The following is a 23752-nucleotide window of genomic DNA, read 5'->3' as shown; positions in this document are numbered from 1 at the left end:
GTCACTTGCACATGAAGATGCAATATTCAATAAAGGTTCCAGGTCAGTATTGTACAAACAATGGAACTTAAATGATAATATAAAGAGAACAATAAGAAATAATGAAGTGGTTGCTATGGAAACGGTGCAAAGAAAAATAATCTTTGGTCTTTCACAAGTGGTTTCCATCAATTAGGTTTTTGCATCTTTCAATCCACAGGCTCATGTTATACATTTCAAGGTAGAAAATTTTCAAGCTTTTCAAGCTCAATTATTTTGTTACATCTGTACTGGTTAGTACAAGTGCCTGGTGCATGCACACACTGTGGCTGTGAGGGCACATTATGTGATTCACATGGGGAGTTGCAGAAGAGCTGTTCACTGAATTTGGTTAATGCTAACAGTATCATGGTACCCAGTACTACAAAATACTATTCTACAAAGTACCTGCTTCAGCATGATTGCATAACCATGCAAAATCACATAGGACAATGGTACCACTGGTGGCTTGCTATTACAGGTCGGCTGCTCCACACAAGAGGAGCTGGTGGTTCAAAAACGGGGAGGAGATAACAACTTTTCTCTTCTTCCTTCCTTCTCACTTTCCTTTTGCTTTGCCAAACAGCAGATAGATTTTAAGCGGTAGTTCATTGTGAAAAATAAATTGCTCTCTCAAATAATATATGTACTGATGTGGATAATCTGAGGAATTGTATTCAATATATTTGCTAGATTGTAAGTAGTCTTTTTCACCTACCCTTTTAACCAAATAAACATTTCATAAAATTGTGCATTATGTGATGCAGGAAAAGCACCACTTAAGCAAAGCAAACATGCAAAATTGAATCAAATCATTATGTGTAAAAATGTAATCACATAAAATTTCTACTTTAAAATATATGATGGCTTTCTTGTTACTGTACACACAATGTATAAACTGTCTGTATGCCGTTGCTTAGCAACCAAACACATTGCTGCTATTGTAACTACTTTGGTTGATATTTTCCAACAAAAGATTCCTTTAGTGTATTATTAAGTTACAAAGTCACTGCCGATGAAAGCTCGCAATTACAAGAATAAAACCAACTTCTCTATTTTTGCACTGTGGCCTTCAATATATTAATGTAGAATAATGAAAACAAATTCTAAAATTGAATTTTACTTAAATCGGTTATTGTCATAAGAAACGCTCACAGTATGAACTTCAAATTTTAAATAAAAAATGCTTAAAATATAATTTTTTAGCAGAATTTTACAGAAATATGATATATAGACTTGCTGATGATGAGGTGCATAGATGCTAAACTGATTGGCACATTGAATTATGTCATCGTATGCCAGGATCTGATTGGTTGATGCCACACCACAGCAATGGCACATATACTTGGTTGACAATTCGCCTTTTCGGTAAATCCCATAACCCTTTGCGAGTACACCTGAGACCTCGTCATTTGACGTCACGCCGATCTGCGCCGATGCGCACATCGTTTATCGAACATCGTTACTGCGCATTGCAAGTCGGCGTGACGTCAAATGACAAATTCTCAGGTGTACTCGCGAAGGCTTATGGGATTTACCGAAAAGGTGAATTATAAAGGATTTTGACAGACAGTTTAAACACTTCACACAGATACATGCAATATAATTGAAGAAGAGCATTTGGCAGTTTTATTGATAAGAATAGAATAGATTACTAATGGCTATAAACTACTCTCTACATATTTTCCTATCAAAATAAAATAAATCTACACATTAAATACTATTCATTGCACTTTGTGTTCTACAGAGCATGTAATAAAAGATATAGATTACTGGTAATTACAAGTGCTAAAAATAAAAGCCAAGAGCATCATTTGGGGTGTGATACTTTTTGGAAGGAGAGTACAAAAACAAAAGTATCATTCAACTTCACAACCGCAACATTTGCAAATTATGCCAGAGAAGTAAAAAAAAAAACCATTCTGAATCTGGTTTTAAAAAACAAGTTTATTTCCTTAATATGTTTTCTTTTGTAGCCTTAGATGTTTACTTCTTACCAGGTGGTGGTGGTGGTAGGGGGTATGGCTCAAACAAGCTGTTTGCATGTTAATTCTGGAATATTTTAGGTCAATTTGTTGTCTGTTTCTTCTATCACTGATTACATACCAAGGGTTTTCATAACTATTCCGTTATCTATTGTTTGATTATTTTTCTCTCAGTCTTGCCACGCGCTGTATAAAACCTTTGTTAAGTGTGAAATTATGATAGATTTGCATGGGAATTACCTTATAATACTTTCTGTATTTGAGGATTTGAATCCTCAAATTTCCTGAGATGTAGTAAATTCACCGCAGAATTAAAATTAATAATAATAATGCTTCATGAAAATGGTATGCTTTGTCAAAGTCAATCTGATTCATATGACTACCCTCCATTAATTAGTTTTTGCACCAATTCCACAGTTTCTTTATTTGATGAGGAGAGACTAATGCCAATCTTGTGGGTGATTATCACAGAGTTAAATTGATAAAAATCATACATAATTTCTTTTTACCACTGGGAATATGATTCATAGAACTCTTGTGTGCCGTATCTTTCTTCAAAAGTAAATTACTGCAAATATGAAGATACCAGAGAATTCATGCATAATTTGTATATACCATAAGAAATATTCATGGAAGATCTGTACAGTAGATACAGACATCATCTTTAATTATACAACATTGCATTAATTACTCCTATCTTTATAGTCTAATTTCCATTATGATATATCCCAATTCATTAATTAATTTTCTTTGGTTTATTTGTTAAAATGTTCTAACAAAGCGTAAAACTCTTCAGTGCATTCACCTGTATCTGCACACAAGCAAGTTACAATACTGATTTCATATTCATAAATGTCATTATCAACAAGTTTTGGTTTTACAATATGCTCATATGATATTTTACCTTGTAAGTTATATGTCCAATTCAGTAGCTTGTTCAATAATAGATCACCTTTTGTTTCAAGGAAAGTAGATCAAGATAACATCTTTTATGTGAGTACAATTGAAGAAGGAACAATTAAAATCATTTCAAAACATATTTAACAGCTCTTGCGCAATACACACCCTTACACTTATTAGCTTTGAACTTACACAGCCTGATACAATGTCATCAGTAGGTATCAATTTTCTTGAGTGAAACACCGTAATTTTCCAATATTTTTACCAAACCCATGCAATCTTGTTCTTTTATTACAGAATCTACATTAACTATAATGCTCTTTCTGCTTTGTAGGTCTCAAATAAATTCTCACACCCTTTCTGCTTTTTTTGGCAAGAGAAAGAAGGATGGAAGAGGAAAGGAAAGAAGGACAGAAGAAAAAATTGGGTAAAACGAAAAGTTGTTTGCTTCGGTCAGTGGTTTTGAACTGCGGACCCTTCGGGTGAGGATGACAATACCCTGCAATAGCAAGCCATGGATACGGCACAGCCCGGCCAGCGTTTTTGTGTGGGGGTGTAGTGTGTGCTCGGATGATTGCGCAATGGCATCAGATGGGATGCTTGGGATTACAGTCACTTTGTGCTGTAGCATTCAAGGCATATTAGGGTTAATGGTCCCATGTCATCCATTAATATGTTTTGATGAATCTAAGTGTGTGAAAATAATAATAATGATAAAATTGGATGCTTTCCTTCCAGTATTTATTGGTGTCGCTATTAGACTCAACTACGTCTCATCCAATAACTCATAACTCGACCAATAATGGGCTCAATTGATCCAATTTTAATAATAGATAGAATAAATAATAAATTTTCTCAAATTTTGCAAATCTTAACAAATACAGGTCACCTAACAAAATGTCATCTTTAGATGTGATAGCGGTAAGTTGTAAGCATCAATGTGCTACCGGTACTGATGGTATCACAGATATGCATGAAAATGATGAGAGTGATCAAGTTGCAAAGGGATATCATAACATAACTGAGTCATAATGACTGGCAGGCAGGCAGAGTGTAAGTATACATCATATATGCATCATCATCATCAAGATGTAAGATGCACAGTAAAATCATCACATATGGCCATGATACCAGTAAATAGCTGCCTTTAAGAGTTATACTCACAGCAGCTATACTACTCTTATTGATGACATCTTATGTTCATGCATGAAAATGATCGCTGTGAAGTTGCAAGAAATGCCATAGCATAACCGAGGCATATCGCTTGTGGGCAGAGTATAGGTAACATCATCAACATCCTCATCATCAACATTTTATATGCATCATCATCATCACTGTGATGAGGTGAGATACCGGGGTAAAATACTCATCAGCATTACCAGTATAGCAAAATTAATAGCTGCTCTGGGTGAATTACAATGGTATTCAGTGACATTAACATGACCATTCTTCAAGTGCACAAGATTAAGTATGCTATATAGCTGCTGTTGTGTAAATTGGCATTTCACAATTGTCACCCTTTTCCCACTTCATCACGATCACAACTCAGGTTTTGTTGACAAGGTGCTAAGAGTGGAGCATGGTGGTGGTAAATGGAAGAAGTTGATGTAAATGCTTGCAATATTAAGTGATGAGGCAGGCTGACATGGATTGTAGCCTGTGTAATGCCTACATTTAAGTCTTTGGTCTGGTTAAGTGGTAACCAATTTGAAATTTTGGATTGTTTCCAATCATTATGTAATCACATTGCACCAGATTCTTCATACAGTGCTTCCATATACAGGTAATTTTGCAAAGGACTTTATCATGACAACGATTAAGTTGAGTAGTTTGCTGATTGAATTCCCCGGTGGGTCACCTCCCACGGATCAAAAAAAGGGGGTGGTTTTGACTTTTGGGAATAATTATGTTTGTGACCCTTGGAAACCGAGTTGACTTACTGGAGAAATAAATAGCTGCTACATGTAATGTTAGTGATTTAACATGCAATGCATCTTGGTCAGGTACCAGCACACAAGAGCATTACCGTATCCCAGCTTTTTCAGCACTATCCTGTAACAGCTCCCCATTACACCTGGGTGGGGTGAGGCAAGTAAAACACCAAAATGCACAACACATAATTGGCACTTTAAACCCACGACCTCAAGCTACCCTGCGATTATGAATTGAAACTTTTACCACTGTACCACTGTGCTCTCTATATCATAGATCCTCATACCTGAATGGGCTATTCCATCCACACTCCCTTTGTGGAAGATTGAGTCTACCACAATGCGTTTCAAACAGAAGAGACAATTGGATAGGTTTCAAAATAATTAACTCTAGTCAATTCCATTTGAAAATCATGCTTATTTTGTAGAAGACTTGTCTTAAATCTATCACAAGGGTAAAACAGCTTTCAAATAGAATAGCACAATGCCACAAAGCAGCTATAACACACACTTTTAGAGCTTCAGCACTTATAATGTTTACATGTGTAGTAGCATTCTGAATGAAACATCACATTTACATTACCACATAGTAACTTGAACCCCTCCTTTTGTGCATCTCAAAATGTCCATATCTGACTTATTACAGTCACCTTTTCACAGGGTGCTCCAAGAATATTTGCAAGTGAAATGGTAATATACCAGTATCAAATGACACTTTGCTGATATCACATACATATGGCAGGTCTTTGTGTTAAAGAGAGTCAAACATTGTGAATGAAACAATGCCAGTTAAGACATTCCATTTGTACTCCTTTTTGTGTTGGGAAAAAACACCTCCAGATGACACATATTGCTCTGCGTGCTAGCCATAGGCTTCAACATAAAAAAGTCCCAAGTTTTGAGATATTTTCTCAAAATATCAAGAGCTATATACTGAACCAATACTAGGCTTGTTTGTACTCATCATGAAAAACATGGGAAAATCTTGAAAATGCACTTTTCACTTTTCTTTTGCACAGGAAGGGTAGAGCAAAAAATTCCTGAAATCAGTAAATTTCCTGAAAAGTGGCATCTCTGACTCATTTTAATGCACTTTTTATGCCGATTCCAAATATGGTCATAAAAATTTACAATTCTGAAATGTTTGAATTAAATAAAATTACACCTTGTCGTCTGTAGTTGGCACCCGCATGGAGGGAGTTAATGTCACTCTCAATAGGTGTTGAGGCAGTTTGTAAATGATGGTATGTGTCATTGCCTCATCAAATCAAGCGCTTGAATATGACATACAGAAATCTAGCTTGGTTTGAACTCATTCTTTTATGCTTCTCAAATTGCCCCCATATGACTTATTCATGTTGCCCTCCATAGATATGGAAGGAATATTTGCAAGTAAAATGGTAATATACCAGTATCAAATGTCACTGATATCACATACATATGGCAGGCCTTTGTGTTAATGTTCGATATCACATACATATGGCAGGTCTTTGTGTTAATGTTCGATATCACATACATATGGCAGGTCTTTGTGTTAATGTTCGATATCACATACATATGGCAGGTCTTTGTGTTAATGAGTCAAACATCGTGAATGAAACAATGCCAGTTAAGACATTCCATTTGTACTCCTTTTTGTGTGTGGAAAAAACACCTCCAGATGACACATAATGCTCTGTGTGCTAGTCATAGACTTCAACATAAAAAAGTCCCAAGTTTTGAGATATTTTCTCAAAATATCAAGAGCTATCTTAAGAACTACTGAACCAATACAAGGCTTGTTTGTACTCATTTTAATGCATTTTTCATGCCGATTTCAAATATGGTCATAAAAATTTACAATTTTGAAATTTTTGAATTAAAAAAAATTACAACTTGTCGTCTGCAGCCGACACCCGTGTGGAGGGAGTTAATGTCAGTCTCAATAGGTGTTGAGGCAGTTTGTAAATGATGGTATGTGTCATTGCCTCATCAAATCAAGCGCTTGAATATGACATACAGAAATCTAGCTTGGTTTCAACTCATTCTTTTATGCTTCTCAAATTGCCCCCATATGACTTATTCATGTTGCCCTCCATAGATATGGAAGGAATGCTTGCATGATACTATGCGTGCAATCTGGTTTCAATGTCAAATTCATAGCAAAAGTAATTCCAATAAATAATACCAATCAGCCTGAACAGGTTACATGCATATCAGACTAGGAAATGATAGTAATTCAAATAAAATATTCAGAACAGTTAAAATGCACTCTTGTTTGAACAAATATCCCAATTTTTTAACATGATCAAGTATTAATGTTTGTTTCTTCCTCAGAAAATACCATGCAGGTACTGTTCATAATGACAAGTCGCATACCATCAATATAGCCAAAGTAGTGCAGGAGAGGAGCGGCAAAAATACACACTAAATACCCTCTTCCTGATAAATACATCATTCAGAAAATAGCCTTCTATTCGCTGTCATAGTGCACGTTAGTAACCATTGGTTACTGCTCCAAGCCTGGGCTCATACACCTGTTCGAATTTTGATATGCCATAGGCTTTGTGTTGTGATCATTTCGATCAGTGGTTCGTAACAAAGAAAGCGTGATCCAGTTGGCCATGCAATGGTCATATTGTAACGTGCACTACGACAGTGAATACGCAAGTGACATGACATGCAAAATCTGCATTCTCCCATTCATTTCGGTGATTACAGACTACAAAGATTCATACTGACACAGATCAATTCAGATCCAAAAGTACAGTATGCACACCCTAATTGAGTTTTACATTATCTAAATAGGAGTTGTTATTTTACAAGGAATCAATAGAGTACTCTTTGATATGAAGCGCATTATATTATACAGCATTATACAAAAGTAGAAAACATTTCAGTACTTATATAGTATTTACAGAGTAATTTACAATTCACAATTTGTCGTAAAACCAGTTAGCTCTCTTTTAATTAACAGGCTATTTTTGTGGATAAGCAGCTCACTTTTGAGCTCTCTTTTAAGATAAAAGGGTGAATCTTGGATTTCATTTTCAAACACAAATGCCGTTATCAATTAAAACAAATTTATGAATGCAATTTTTACCAGTGTTATTGAGTTATAATTCTGCACTCTACATCTTGTGATCAAAACATTAAATATTTATTTATAATGTGGATACTGGCTTTGTCCTTTGGAAGTCAATTTGTACCAAAATTCCTTCCCACAATACAATGTATGTATTACATAACAAAGGATATGGATTAACCACCAAGCTGTATTTAGTGTTATGCAATGGGCTGTTCCAGAAAATAATCAAACACCCCCTATAGAGGGCACTGGAATTCCATACTCTTTTTGTATGTACTTTGGTCTGGAATTCCAGACTTTTTTCCCAAAAAATCCTTCACAGCCATTTTTCCCAAAAAATCCTTCACAGCCATATACTCCAAACCTATAGAGGGCGTCGGAATTCCAGACTTTTTCCCCCAAAGCATCAGAGTTCCAGACATTTTCCTCCTACGCGTCAGAATTCCAAACTTTTTTACTTTTAATTTCTGGAATTCCAGACTTTTTTTCGAAAATAAAGTTTGCCCTCTATAGGGGTTCCGGTGGGATGTGCCTGGAATTCCATACTTTTTGCGGATTTTGGGTCTGGAATTCCAGATATTTTTTCCAAAACGAATTTGGAATTCCAGAATTTTTTTCAAAAAAGAGGTTTGCCCTCTATAGGGGGGTATCGTATCTGGAATAGCCCAATACGCCTATTAAAAGATTTGCAAATTTTAAAAACGGAATTACCTTGTGGGAAGGAATTTGGGCACAAACTGACTTCTGGTAGAGAAACCCATACTGAGCTACTTTGTCTTATCTAAAGCCTCGTCTGAATCATAGGCCTTCATAAGTCCAACCCCTCAAAGACAAATACATGTAAGAAGACGGTATGCTGACTGGATAGCACACATAAGTTACAACCCTTTATCATACAAATAAAAAGCCATACATTCCAATTAACTTTGATATCAGGCAATGAAATGATGGATGACTATTCATTATCCTTAAATTGGAAACAAATCTCACTCCAAATTACCGCAATAGAAATGTAATCACGGTTAAGGTTTTACCATGGTTTTATACATTCATACATACCTTGAATTTAAATCCACAATTAGATAGGATGGATAGAGGCATACTCATTATATTGTGATCATGACCTTTAATGTAGATGTATACTTTGGTAACATAGCCAACAGTAAAATGGTGATTTTTTTCTCCAATCACTAGGGATGAGCGATTGCCTTCTAGCCAATGAAATTAATTGTACTTTTCAGTGTAAGTTGTAACAACCTCTGTCATTGGTCAGCAATGGAAATCACTCATAGTATTAGTGAGTATTAAATCTGACTATACTTTCAGCTTAATATTCTATACAATCTACACTTCGTTCTTTCTGAAACTGCAATCTTGGAGAAAATTCATTGAAAATACATCACCTTAAATTTGTTTTCTTTCAGACACACCTTGCCTAAAAACTTGTTTCTTCTTTTTCTCATTCATATTTCTGCAAGACGTTTCATACTGAAAACATTTAATAAAGCTGTAACCATTCTCAATATCCACCCATCTCTTTCCCAAAACTAAGCCAATTTTGGGCGTGACTTTTAGCTGAGATGATTTGAAATGAATTAAAATTGTAAGTCAAAAACCACAGTTCATTTCATTACAATGCTTCTGTCTAAGGTCTGTGCTTAAGTGCTCTAATCTTATCCAAGATTGCAGAATTGATACACTGACTTACATATACATGTCACATTGTACAGGGTGAGTAAAAAAGTGTCAATAAGGCAAAGAGACCATGTAGGTATATAAATAAGAGACCATCTTTATCTTGGTACCAGGTGCAGTTTTTTTAATATGTTATATGAATGGTATAATTCAATAGTGACCTTGTCTGAAAAAATAACTAATTAGCTTCTTTGCCCTGTTGCATTTTTTACTTAACTTTCATCTTGTATGGAGAAAGTTTTCATACCAATGAACCACGTCATTAAGTTCATAATGATCATCACTTCATCAGTGGTTCTAAGTATTATCAGCATAAACAGTTTACGATATGATAAGCGGTTTGATTTGGTCTTATCTTAAGAAACCTCTAAACCCTGTAAGTAGAGGTCACAGGTCACAATATGCTACTGAACTCAAAGTTTGCTAATAGACCCTATCATATATTATGTCACTCATCTTCATTTAAATAAATTACCACAGGGTAACTTGCATTATAATACAATAAAACAGATGATAAGTATGAATTGAACTAGAGATGAGTCCCTCTGTCACTTAGAACTTAGAATCAACATGTGGATTATTCGATAGGGTCTATAGGTATGGTTAGAACACTAAGTTCTCTTCAGTCTTTGGCATGTTCTTCTATAAGGTATGTTTAAATTATATATACAGATAGAAAGACAATAATTTGATATACAGTACAATTCATTTTGAGCCTTTGTTTCGTTGTAGATGTTACATGACTTTAAACACAAAGCAACATAGAAATGAATACTAATTAATCAATTTCACATAAATTTTGAACTGTTTGAGTTGCTGATCATGAGTTGCGCATATAGTATGTTTTCACCTCTTTTGAGTCTGGAAGTCATAGTATTTAGACATTAAAAGGGGCATTTCGTGATCCACAGCCTCATCCCCCACTTTTCTCAAAAAAGTTGAGATTTTTATATCACTGGAAACCTCTGGCTACATAATGTTTATGTACAAAATATTTCTTGCAGATTAATTCGTTTTGCAAAGATATCGTGAAATTTGAATTTCGTTCTGGTGCACCAGAACGAAATTACAACGCATTGTCTATGGAGCAGTGTAATACACATAATCATGCATAACTCGCAAACGCAAAATCGGAATCAACTGAAATTTTGGGAATAGGCTTTTTTCGTGGATATGTACTGAAAAATGTCATAAAAAGAGGATGCTAGGATCACGAAATACTCCTTTAAATGAACTTATCTTGGAACAAGAAACAAGTTACGGTAATTTAAAAATGGCAGCAGAAGATTTTTTTAAGAGGTGAGGGGGAAACTGAAGAAGGAAGAATTCCAAAAGTTTTGTTTAAAAGTCTGCAATTTTTGTTCAAAAGGGGATATCATCATAATTTTGTAATTTTTTTAATAGAAGGAAGCAGCGTATAGTGCCGGAGGCCAAGGGACACCAATGATGTTAACTGTACATTCATTGTGCCACTGTGATTGATGCAAGCATTCAATGTGATGCTTAAAATATCTTAAATATTCTGACTGCCACTTTACACTTGTAATTCCTGGTACTTCAGCATTTTTACCCTGTCAAAGAAGTATCTTTATACTCATATATTTGAGTTCCAATAACTTAAAACGAGACCTATATATTTGAGTGCTCACTTCATGAGTATTGACCAATTACCTGACAATAAATATGTTTTGGTATATCTAATTGTGTGACATTCAAATATTTCCAGAGTAAATCAAGGAGAAAAGGACTGAATACTTTTGCTTGACAGGTCAATAGGTTATAAGTTTTGATAAATTAATCAGAATTTAAATTATATTGATTTTGACAGGTCATAGGCCCCCCCTCCCCTGCAATCCATGCATCCACAGGTATTCATGCTCGTCAAAACATTTCGCGAAAAAAGGGGTGTTTTCAAATGAAGAAATGCGACTCACCAAACACATAAAAAAGGGGTGTTTTTTCAACTCACATGTTCGCCAAATTGAAAAAAAAAAGGTTATTTTCATCGAAAATATCACTTCTCTTGCTTTTTACCAGAGAAGAGGTAATATTTTATTATATCTTCTGTGGTTTTATGAAAATATCGCAGTTTAACAATCTGGAGAAGGAACTGTAAGCCTATTCGTGCCAGTTAGATCCATCATCATCAAGCCGTCGATCATGTCATCAACGCCGATTGAGGATATACGAATTTTCATAACTTTTCCAGTGAGTACAAGCAATTCAATATTATTATAGGCCCTCCTGTACTTCCCGGTCCTATTCAATTTTGACTTTAATATGATCCAGAATAATAACATCAATGAGGCCGCACCAGTGCGATTAGTGCATTGAATGCAGCCTACGCGTTTCTGCCAGAAAAGGGTATATTAGAAATATCGTTCGCATTTTAGCGAAAAAAGGGGTATTGTCGAAGGGCAAATAATTCGCGAAATTGCTAAAAAAGGGATGATTTTCCCCTGAAAATGTCGCGAAATAAGATGCAAAAGGGGGTGTTTTTACAGTTCACCGACAAGCATGAATACCCGCGGATGCACGAAGTGCGGGGTCCGAGGTCATAGGTTATCACCTATTCCCTTTGACCTCTCCACCAATAGTACTGTATCAGCATTTTATATGATGATCAACAGATTGAATGGATGCACGGTAGCACACCTGTACATAAAATCTTACAGTTCATCGCAATCAATTCAATGTCGTAGTGCACGTTAGTAACCATTGGTTACTGCTCCAAGCCTGGGCTCATACACCTGTTCAATTTTGATATGCCATAGGCTTTGTGTTGTGATCATTTCGATCAGTGGTTCGTAACAAAGAAAGCGTGATCCAGTTGACCTAGCAACGGTCATATTCTAACTACGACAGCAAATATGTTGATGACCACTCAATGCTTTTCATCTCAGCATCTATATTGGTGCCCGGGGGGGTTTCTCAACTTTGGTTTTGGTAGGGACGTGCCGCTGAGATTTTGGAAGTGGACCCATAAATATACCAATTTTTCAAGAAATTTGGACCCATTGATATACCAAAAGTCAAAATTTTCGGCCGAATTTAACCAAAATTGTCTTAGTTTTTACAAATTTTCCCAAAATTTTGGGAAAATTTTTGGCTATATTAAGGAAAAATTGAGAAAATTTTGAAAAAAGGACCCATTCATATACCAAAATAGGCTTTGAAAAAGGGGTCATTGATATACCAGAAGGCCGAAAATGCTACCCATGTTTGCGGCACGTCCCCGTATGGTCTTTTGTACTGAGTACGAAGACCTTTACCATCAATTCATTCCCCTTGGACATCTAACATCTGCACCTTGTTCTTGCTTATCTTTCATTGTTACCATAGCAACCACTCACTGACATCTCCTTGATGATTCTGGATACTTCACCTCGAGCTCTGATTGCAGTTGGAAGAAGAGTTGTTTGTTTCGCCGGTTCTCCTCATCTTTGCGTGCGTGAAATTCTGGTTTCTCTTTGAAGCCTTTGTGAACAATGAAGCCTGTGTCAAGAACCACAAAGTTGTAACCAGCTACATGCATCTCACACACCTGAAAAGATACAACAAGAAAATGGGAGAAAAAGATTAGATTTTGTATCAAGACTGAGTCTCTACATGTTAAACCAGGTAGTCAGAAGCAAGATGAACACTATCGCCCAACTGGTATAATTATAGCATACTGAAAGAGGAAAAGAAGCAAATGAAAATTTCAATGGATGATGAGCTGAGGCACACCTTCACTGGTATCACATGGATTGTAAAATGTGTGAACCTTTCTGTAAGGATATAAGGTTAAGTTCATAATTGTGTGACCCTTAAGGGTATCCGTAGGGAGAACACTTTGTTTTACGGCCAGGTCTGGCCAGGTGCATGTTTGTTCGCAGTCTACAGGTGTAACTAGGTTGTTGTATATTCTATAATTTTCCTGGTGTGTTAACTGTGATTACATCTAGACACCAGTTTATTTTTTATTTGAACGGGACCCTAATTTAATGAGAAAAACGCCAAAAAAGAGAGGCCCGGCAAAAGCCGATTTGCAGACAATTTTGTAGCTACAGACAGCTCGTATTCCATATAACAACTACGGAAACCAATCAGTGCCAGAAGTGTTGATTTATATTTCATCCACTTAGGTTTGGCTTAACCCACTAAAAGGTAAAACTTTAAGGCTGATCATTAAATGTAGTGTGTGTGTGTAAAAGTATATTTCTCAAAATGGAGGAGAGCGCCTATGACTATTGTCCGTTCTGTCTACATGGTCTATGATAATTATTTTCTTACCGAAATATATTCACTTACATCGCGGGTTTGGCAACCCTGCAATATATACAGTTATATAACATCGCACCGCATTGTGAGGTGAACGAACTGAATGTTGACATTGTATTCAGGATTTAAAACAAGAACTGTCTTTAACCAGACAATGCGGTTGGTATAAAACATAGCGTGTGATATCATGATATCAACTTCAAAATCTAAAAACAAAAGTAAAGAAATAATTTAGGCGTAAATAAATAAACAGCGTACAGCAGGTGCTATCTTGTCAATAATGATAAGAGGAACATGAAAAAACCAGCAGAGAGCATGCACCCCAGTAAAGAGTTAAATAAAGCAAGGAAAAATCATAATGTGCAGAAGGCCTACTTTTCGGATGATATTCACAGAAACAAAAATAACGAACTAAAGATCTAAAAACAAAAGTAAAGAAAATGAGGCCGAAATAAATAAACAGCGTACAGCATGTGATGACTTGTCAATAACGATAAGAGGAGCATGTACCTCAATAAAGAGTTTAAATAAAACAAGGAAAATCATAATGTGTAGAGGCCTACTTTTCGGATGATATTCACTGAAACAGAAAAAAAGAAATAAGTTTAAAGAATTATATATTTTAAGATTAGATAATGAACAATCATACATAAAAATGTGACAGGTGTCTGATGATATTTATACACTTCGAGCAAAAAATAAAGAACTACTTAACACGCGACATAAATAAATAGCCATATTTTATGAACGAACTGAATGTTGACATTGCGGACCAGGATTTGAAACAAGAACTGTTTTCAAAAAGAAAACGCGGTTGGTATAAAAACATAGCGTGTGCTATCATGATATAAACTTCAAAATCTAAAAACACAAGTAAAGAAATAATTTAGGCTAAATAAATAAACAGCGTACAGCAGGTGCTATCTTGTCAATAATGATAAGAGGAACATGAAAAAAACCAGCAGAGAGCATGCACCCCAGTAAAGAGTTAAATAAAGCAAGGCAAAATCATAATGTGCAGGAGGCCTACTTTTCGGATGATATTCACAGAAACAAAAATAAAGAACTACGTTAGTACGTTTTAAAAAATTATATAATTTGAAATTAAATAATGCAAAATCATACATAAAATGTGACATGTGTCTGATGATAATTATACACTTCGACCAAAAATTAAAAAAATACTTAACACGCGACATAAATAAACAGCCATCTATCAAGAATGACAAGAGGAACATGAAAAAAAACCACACCTAATATATGAGAGCATGCACCCCAATAAAGAATTGCTTTAAAATAAAACAATGAAAAATCATGACATGTGAAATGTATGTTGATACACTTATAAATAATACTCAAGGGTGAAATAAAAAACACCTTATCTACCGATATTTCCACAGTTAAACATACTCAGTGATCACTTGTACTAAAACAAAAATAAAGAAATACTTCACAAATGATAAGAGGAACACATAAAAAATAAATAAGCGAGCATGTCCCAAAAAAATTAGTAAAAGATAAAATAATGATAAAACGTACAAGAAGGGCAAAATATTTGTCTAAAAACTTATTAAATGCTCATTTGCTCTAAGATATTTAATGTTTGCAATTTACTCCTAGTTTATCATTTATTTATTATTTATCTAGGCTTATATATCTTTTATTTATTTATCTATTAATTTATCTATTTATCAATTTATTTCAATATCATTATTATTAAGTGCCTATTTATAATGATATTTAAATCTATCAACATTATGCTTACGTCATCCAGGAGTTATTATCCCACTTGAAATCGCCATATAAACACAAATTAATAAAGAAATACCCAATGGGTGAAATAAAAGCATGATCTATCTTTTCAAGAATGAAAAGAGGATATAAAAATATAACAGAGCATGTCCTATAAACATGATAAAGAATTATTTAAAATCGTACAAATGTGAAACATGTAATATGACATATACTTAAGGGATCTGGAATGAGCGTTTTGAAGCGTTTCGACAGTATTTTTGTGGAAATGAGAGCACATCAGACATATCGAATTGCATTCTGAATACGAAGAATGTCTTTCTCATATCAAATAATTTTCATTTTTTTTTTTTTTTTTGAAATTCACGATATAATGCAAATTTCAAAAAATCAAAATTATTTGATATCAGGACATTCTTAGTATTCAGAATGCAATTCGATATGTCTGATGTGCTCTAATGTCCCACAATAAATACTGTCCAAACGTTCATACCCCAGCCCTTAACATAAAACAAAATAAAACGGTCATGATAATATGACATTAAGGGCGAACACCACTAATGAAGCGCCTTGGTTGAAATGCACGTGAAAATTAATGTCTTTCTTTGCTCAATTTGAGGCCTTTTTGGCTCTCACAGTTGCCTGATGTACCCGTTACATTTTATTAAGAAACAAGGTAGTATAGTTTCTCTCCATTGATTTTGCAATAAGCGTCTCCAGGAGGGGGGCTCAGAGGGGCTTTCAGATTTATGCGGTGGGGGGCTTAATGGCTAAAATCGCCAAAAACCGCCTGATTTTACATATCCCTCTAGCGTTGGTTGTCAGTAGATTGCAGTCACTCCTCATCAAGTGTTGACAAAGACAACAGTGGTTGTTGAAACGTGCACAGTAAGTGCATTTTCTTGGATCAGATACTACGAACTCTGGTTTACTAGTTTACTCTACCGATCCTGATGAATTTGTTCAATCAATAACGATATCTGGGGGACCAATCACAAGCCAGATTCATTTAAAGATGCATTACATCATGACTAATTTTAGTTAGGCCAGAAATTGGCCTAACTCTCCATAGAATCCCGTGTTAAAAAGTTATCCGCAATCCAAAGTCAGGAGTCCACTTGGGAAGCTAACAAACAGAGGGCGTACGGTGACTGAAAAGATTAGATGTGAAAATCTATCAATTGTGCACAAATAATAATCAGAGTTTTAAGCTTAAATGCAATAGCCAGAAGCACAATTGGCAAGTGGAGTACGGAGAAGTCTAGCTACACCCTGGAAGGGAAAAAACAGTATTTGAAACGAGGAAATGTGCAATATGACTTAATGTAATACATTAGAAAAGGCTTAAAAGGCAACTATTAGGCCCTGATTCATATTTAATCATCATTTAGGCCTGTAAATTAGATTGTCTGTGTAAATTTAGCAGGATCCGACTTTTTATGACGACTTTCAAAATGTGTTACATTTCAGAAACACCAAGCTGTTTGTGAGGTGGCGTTAGCTGTATGGGTTATAGGTTGAACTTTTTACAATATTTCTGGAAAAAAATCCTGAAATCCATATATTAATTTTTACAATGGATGTCGTCATCTGACCTTCTGCTTGCAGAAAGGGAAGTTTTGAAGAACTGAGTTGTTTTCCGGCCCCTGTCTGTACAGAAAGTCAGTGGGGTTATTTACTGGTGTGCACCCTAAAAGGCCCGTGTCATAACCAATGGTGGCGGCATGATTGTTCCCGTGCATGAGGGTTTAGGGAAAATTAAATTATATGTCTAAACTGGAGGTTGCATGTGTAAAACATGGTCTTTTTTTAACGCATGTTTGGGGTATTGAAATGATGATATTTTTTGGCTTGCACAATCATGGTAAAGATCCATGTCATACATAAGAGATTATAGGACATACAATACTTGGTAGGCCTAATGATAATGCGTAAACTTTGTACCTGTTAGGGAACTGAAATCAGACTGAAAACACAAACGTCATTCGAGGCTCTGTCTCACCAGTTGCATTTACAAGGCCCTTGTTATAACCAGTGGTGGCGGATGATTTTTTTTTCTGGGGGAAGGGTCACACAAGGTTCTGAACAGAAACGTCACATACGGACCAACCCACACTACCGAGAACCGCGAATGCCGAGAACCGCGAAAGCCGAGAACCGCTCTAGTTGTGAATGTTTTTGGCAACAACTTTAGATGTTAAACATTAAGAGTTGAAACTGAACTTTGGGTGAATAATCACTAAATAGTTGGAAATTAACAACATAATTAACGAAACACCTTAACATAAATCAGAAGGAACTGACTTAATCAGTGTCATTGTAAGCATTTATTTGTTGTTATTACCGTAATAAAACTTAATATATTCTCTACTGATTTCTGCTTGTTTGGTAATAATGTAAAAACACTTAATTTAGAGATATATGATAAATCTTATCTACATTTTTGTCACTTTCCATTGGCGATACAAGCTTTCAAGCTATGAATTATTCTGATGTATTTTTAGCAAGTTTTTACTATTTTCACTATAAAAGCCATAAAAAGAGCTTCTGGCTTTCTCCGTTATGAAATGCTTTGTTTTACATGAAACGTGCTTGTGTCACAGAATGTGTTGTTTGTCTCTTTGTGCATGGGATGCATCGTCCATACACAAAATATTGTCATCAAAGAGATATGGAGAGTAATACGAATAGCAAATTCCCCAGCCAGTGAAATTGAGAAACAGTGCAAATCAGCCAATTACTGGCAAAGAAAGGATGTAAATCATTGTAAATCTTTCTATGAGATATGGTTATAGGTTCTTGTTAGCAGAGCAAGGTCATGTAAACAACCCGGGGGTCACTCATCAAGTGATGTTATGAAATATGATGTTCTAAACTCATTCTCCTCGTTGCTTCATATGTGCCTTTTGTCAAGCCTCCTCGTTTTCTTTTATTTGGCTCATGGGAAGCGGCGTGGATTATGATTTTTCATTTTGTTTATATTGTACTTGTATAAAATTTTGTTTATAATTTTAAAAAAAATGTATTTGTTAGGCCCTTAAATTTTCTTTTGTCTGTAGTTTAAGATATTTTAATCTGTTTCTGGTTATATTAGGCGCTATATTAAATCTGTCTTTATTTATTATTATACATACATACATACATACAAAAGTTATTTATGACGCAATTCGCCGCAATACATCAAAGCAGAAAAACTATGTAAACAAACAACAGTTCAGAATAAATGAGTTTTTAACAGTTTCTTGAAAGTGTTTGTGGATGTTGCACCCCTGATGTGCAGTGGCAGATTGTTCCAGGCTTTGGCAGCAGTAGAAGTGAATCTGCGTTCTCCCGCAACAGAGTTGTACCTATGAACTACCAGACGTGAAGGATCATTTGAAGATCTGAGAGGGCAGCCGGGAACATAATAAGAGAACAATTGAGTTATGTAAGCTGGTGATTGGTCATTCAATGCCTTGTATACATAGAGCAGGATCTTGTAAGTTACTCTTTGTGCTATTGGAAGCCAGTGGAGTTTTGTGATTAAGGGTGCAGCTTCAGTCCAGCGACCTAAGGCATATATGACCCGTGCGGCTTTGTTCTGTAAGCGTTGCAAGCGAATCATATTCTTGGATGAAAGGTGAGTGAAAAGTGCATTGCAATAGTCTAAACGTGACAGGACCAGCGCACGGACAACATGATGGCATGTGTCAGAATCAATATATTTTCGGATTCTCCAGATGTTCCTGATGTGATAAAGGATCGAGCGACGAAGACTATCGATGTGAGAGGTGAGTGACATTGAACTATCAAAGTGGATGCCAAGATTTCTGATGACCGTGGAGGGCGTGATCTTCAATGAACCAATTTCAAGGGTAACATCATTAAGCTGAAAATTTCTCATGTTGTAGATAGAGCCAGCAACAAAAAACTCAGTTTTTGCATCATTCAGCTTTAAATAATTCACAGTCATCCATTCTCTGATTTCAGAGATGCAGCTTGAAATCTTGTCAAGAGTGTTAAGCACATCGCCAGGAATCCGAGGGTTGAAAGAAGCATATAGCTGGCAGTCGTCAGCATAGATATGATAGTTGATACCATGTTTCTGGATGATCTCTCCAATGGGAACAGTATAAGCGGAGAAAAGCAATGGTCCTAGAACGGAGCCTTGTGGCACACCAAAATCCATTGAGATGGGGTCGGAGAGGTGACCATTGATGCTGACTTCAGAACTCCAACCTTTCAGATAAGATTGGGCCCATTCCAGTGCAGAACCAGTGATGGCGAAACGGTCCTGCAGACGATTTAGGAGAATTGTGTGATCAACAGTGTCAAATGCAGAGCTTAGATCTAATAGCACCACAAAGACAACTCTCCTAGAATCAATCTCACTGAAGATATCGTCACTCACTTTGATTAAAGCACTTTCAGTGCTATGTTTGGGACGGTAAGCAGACTGGAATGGGTCTGAAAGCTTGTTATTGTTCATGTGATCAACAAGCTGCGAAGCAGCGCATTTCTCAATCAGTTTTGCAGTAACAGTTAAATTACTGACAGGCCTATAGTTCTTAAACTCGTCTTTGTCTAGGGATGGCTTCTTAAGCAGAGGTGTTACAATTGCTTTGTGAGCCGCCGTAGGGAAAACCCCAGTTTGTAAAGAGGCATTAACAATGCTTGTCAGAGCAGGTAAATTTGCGTCCAAATAATGTTTCATGAGCCAGGTTGGCTGAGGATCGAGGATGCATGAGGCATTGGATGCCTTTGAGATAACATTGTGGACCTCTTCTTCAGTCATTTGGCGAAACTCGATTAGAGGTCTACAGAAAGGTGAGCAACTGTCAACAAACTTGGAAGCATCAATTTTGGTACTATTTGACTCAAGCTCATCACGGATTTTACAGATCTTATTCCTAAAGAACTGAGCAAATTTGTTGCCCAAGTCTCTTGAGTCACCATGGGCAGGCAATGGCTTGGCCTGATTGTTGAGGAGGCTATTTACAGTGTGAAGGGAATTTCAAAAAGAGCCCTTAAATGCTTTGTGTGCTAGTTTGAGATACTTCATACAACACAAATTTTGTTGAGATATTTCCTCAAAATATCAAGAGCTTATGAACCAATACTAGGCTTGTTTGAACTCATTTTAATGCATTTTTCATACTGGTTCCAAATATGGTGATGAAAATTTACAATTTTGGAATTTTTAAAATTAAAAAAAAAAATTGAAACTTGTCGTCAGCAGTTAGCATGGTAAAGGTTAATGCTCTGTGTGCTAGCCATATTGGCTTCAACATAAAAAGTCCCAAGTTTTGAGATATTTCCTCAAAATTTCAGAACCACTGAACTAATACAGGCTTGTTTGTACTCATTTTAATGCATTTTTCATACCGATTCCAAATTTGGCGATGAACGTTTACAATTCTGAAATTTTTGAATTTTTCAAAACAAAATTGAAACTTCAGCAGTTGGCACCTGCATGGGGAGGGTTAACAACATCTAGATACAGTAATAGCATAATGTTGCTAGACCATCAAGCCCTGCATGCTGAAGACATTGTATGCAAAACATCTATCTCAGATGACTACCACATGAATTCATCAGATCATCTTCCTGAACAAAATTAACTTAATGAGATGACTAGTTACAGATGTGTTAAGTGTCTGTTGCTATCGTGATAACTTGTTCCTTCCATGTAACGTGTTAGAGCGTAGCATTGCAAATGGTCTGATCCCTTTTGCATGAAGACCGCTAAACTACATATGGTGTGATCAAGCATATCATATTTTGGTATAAACCTATTAATTTGTTGCATCACAAATCACCTTTAAACGCATTTTTGCAAGTTAACCTCTCAACACCAAGACTCATGCTGTTGCAAGCGTGATAACTTGTTTCTTCTATGTAGCGTGTTGGAGCATATCATTGCAAAGGGTCTGGTCCTTTTTGCACGAACATCGCTAAACTATGTATGGTGTGATGATGCATATCATAAATTTCACATTTGGTATAAATTTATTAATTTGTTGGATGACAAATCACCTTTAAAGAACATTTTCGCATGTTAACCTCTCAACACAAAGACTCATGCTGAAGTTTTAAAACAAAAACAGACTCACTGCCTCATATAGTGGTGTAGTGTTATAGGGAAATGGTCAAAAAATGGCTTGTGCCCTCACAATCAGGCCCGGTGCCCCAAACCATGGTCAGTGCCCCCCCCCTAGGATGAATCATGCTACACCACTATATTCACTGCATTCATACTGAACATAATGAAAAGGCATAAAGCAACGCTCTCGTTTTAACATGTAGCAAACTTTAAACTTTGTTTTTAAGATTCATACAATTTTGGAAGTATTCAAAAGTACATCACAAATTGTATGAATCTAGTTAATTGTACGAAAAATTAGATTTTGAAGCCAGCTAGTCTTGCAAGTTCTAATATAAAGTTAATTCCCAACTTACATGTTTGGGTGTAGTAAAAAATACAAAGTGCAAACTTTCTACAACACTTGACTTAGTGCCAGTAACTCTAGACATGACCCTCTCTAAGTTAAGCCCACCTGTATGCCATGTATCCACTTTTTGCATGATATTTTGAGCATTTCTCAAATTTCAAGTGTTTTGGAGGTGTCTTAAGTGCTACTTGAATCCATCCTCCATGTATTTTTTGATAGGCTTTGAGCAGCTAACGCTACGTGCGTGATGCCCTGAAAGCAAAATCTATGCTCACAACTATATCTTATGCATGATAAGATTGGACAAGTTTATGACAAGAACTGGGTTGGCATCTACAGGTTACTACTTACAGAAGCGCTGTCGGCTTCAAAGAATTTGAAACATTTCTGCACCATAAAATATAGACATTTTTAATAGCCTCTTTACTTCATTATCACAGCGCTTTACACATATATTGCTGCCATTATGATACCATTTGGGTGCCAATGATAACACCACACTATGTGACTAACCCCTTTACAGCTCCTTATTTTACAAGTGGGTTGAGTGGGTCAAGCAAGATGCCTGCAAGTACTTGCTGGAGGACACAACATGTTAGTCCTGACTGGGTTTGAACCAAGTCAAACCTTGGTCAAATTTGCATCCTCAAATTGGATACAAAGAGGCTGCACAGATGATGCGGATGTGCTGCGGAGGCTGCAAAATGGATGTGTGGAGGTTGCAGAGTGGCTGCAAGGTTCACAGAGGATGCAAATTGGCTGCAATGGATGCAAAAGACTGCAAAGGATGCAGAAAGCTTCCGCTATAATACTTATGCATGTCCCACCCTCATCTCATCTCCTATGCAACAAGCTTCTGCACCCTCATCGCATCTCCGCTGTATCCCCTGTTGGCAGCCTCATGACAGCCTCTTTGCAGCCTCCATTTTTACTTTCGACGTACTAGCCTTTAATTTACAGAAGTGTTTGCAGTTCAAGCCAATATTGCTGTATTGTATGTAAATGTGCACATAATTTCCTATCATGATTTAATATATTAAGCAAGCTGGAGTTCCATCCATATATGTTTAAAGCATTGAACATCCGTATTCAGATCACAATTGTGACATTTTCTCAGGGCAGGCAAATATCCGTTCCCAAGAAGCAAGTGGCCAGCCAGTGTCGCCTTTTTTCATCCAAGCTATTAGAGCATTACTTGTTATATGAACCAATCAGCTGGTCTACATTTACCGCATGTGTAATCCTAATCCGCTGCTTACACCATCAACATGTGTGGCTATATGAATCGCTCTGGACATAGAAATCTGCCATTTCAGACTCCCAAAACAATACTGAGTTCAAGAACTGCTATTAAACCATAAGACAAGCATGTTGTCACTCATTTTTACAAGCATGCTTCAAATTCAACCATGTCAACATTTGAATATTTTTACACAACAGTTGTTAAAATTGATGAATGTACAGCTTTTGTACTTGATATTGGCAATGAAAGGGTTACAGGTTTTAAAAGTTCATTGACGAGGTTCAAACTTGAGCCATGTTTGTGGAATATGATTTCATATCATGGCATCAACACCTCAATTTCTATTTTGCATATATGTTATTCAACCATTTCTGCACGTCCATAGAGGATTAGTTTCATCTGCAGCATAATACGCATAGAAATCCCTGTTTTCCAACTTGGATTTGTCCCTGTTTTTTTTATCGAAC

General features: G+C 36.1%; 1 protein-coding gene across 1 annotated transcript in view; it reads right to left on the bottom strand.

Annotated features, from left to right (window-relative positions):
• Positions 1-12857: 12857 nt before the first annotated feature.
• Positions 12858-23752, bottom strand: part of LOC140135403 (beta-1,4-glucuronyltransferase 1-like) — a 233411-nt gene continuing 222516 nt past the window's right edge. The window contains exon 3 of the mRNA XM_072169692.1: positions 12858-13140. Within this exon, the coding sequence (XP_072025793.1) occupies positions 12946-13140 (195 nt within the window). The 3' untranslated portion in view covers positions 12858-12945. The remainder of the gene's footprint in view (positions 13141-23752) is intronic.

The sequence above is a fragment of the Amphiura filiformis genome, chromosome 1 (genome assembly GCF_039555335.1).
Source record: "Amphiura filiformis chromosome 1, Afil_fr2py, whole genome shotgun sequence".
Taxonomy (NCBI): Eukaryota; Metazoa; Echinodermata; class Ophiuroidea; order Amphilepidida; family Amphiuridae; genus Amphiura; species Amphiura filiformis.
This window is presented reverse-complemented; position numbering and strand designations above follow the sequence as displayed.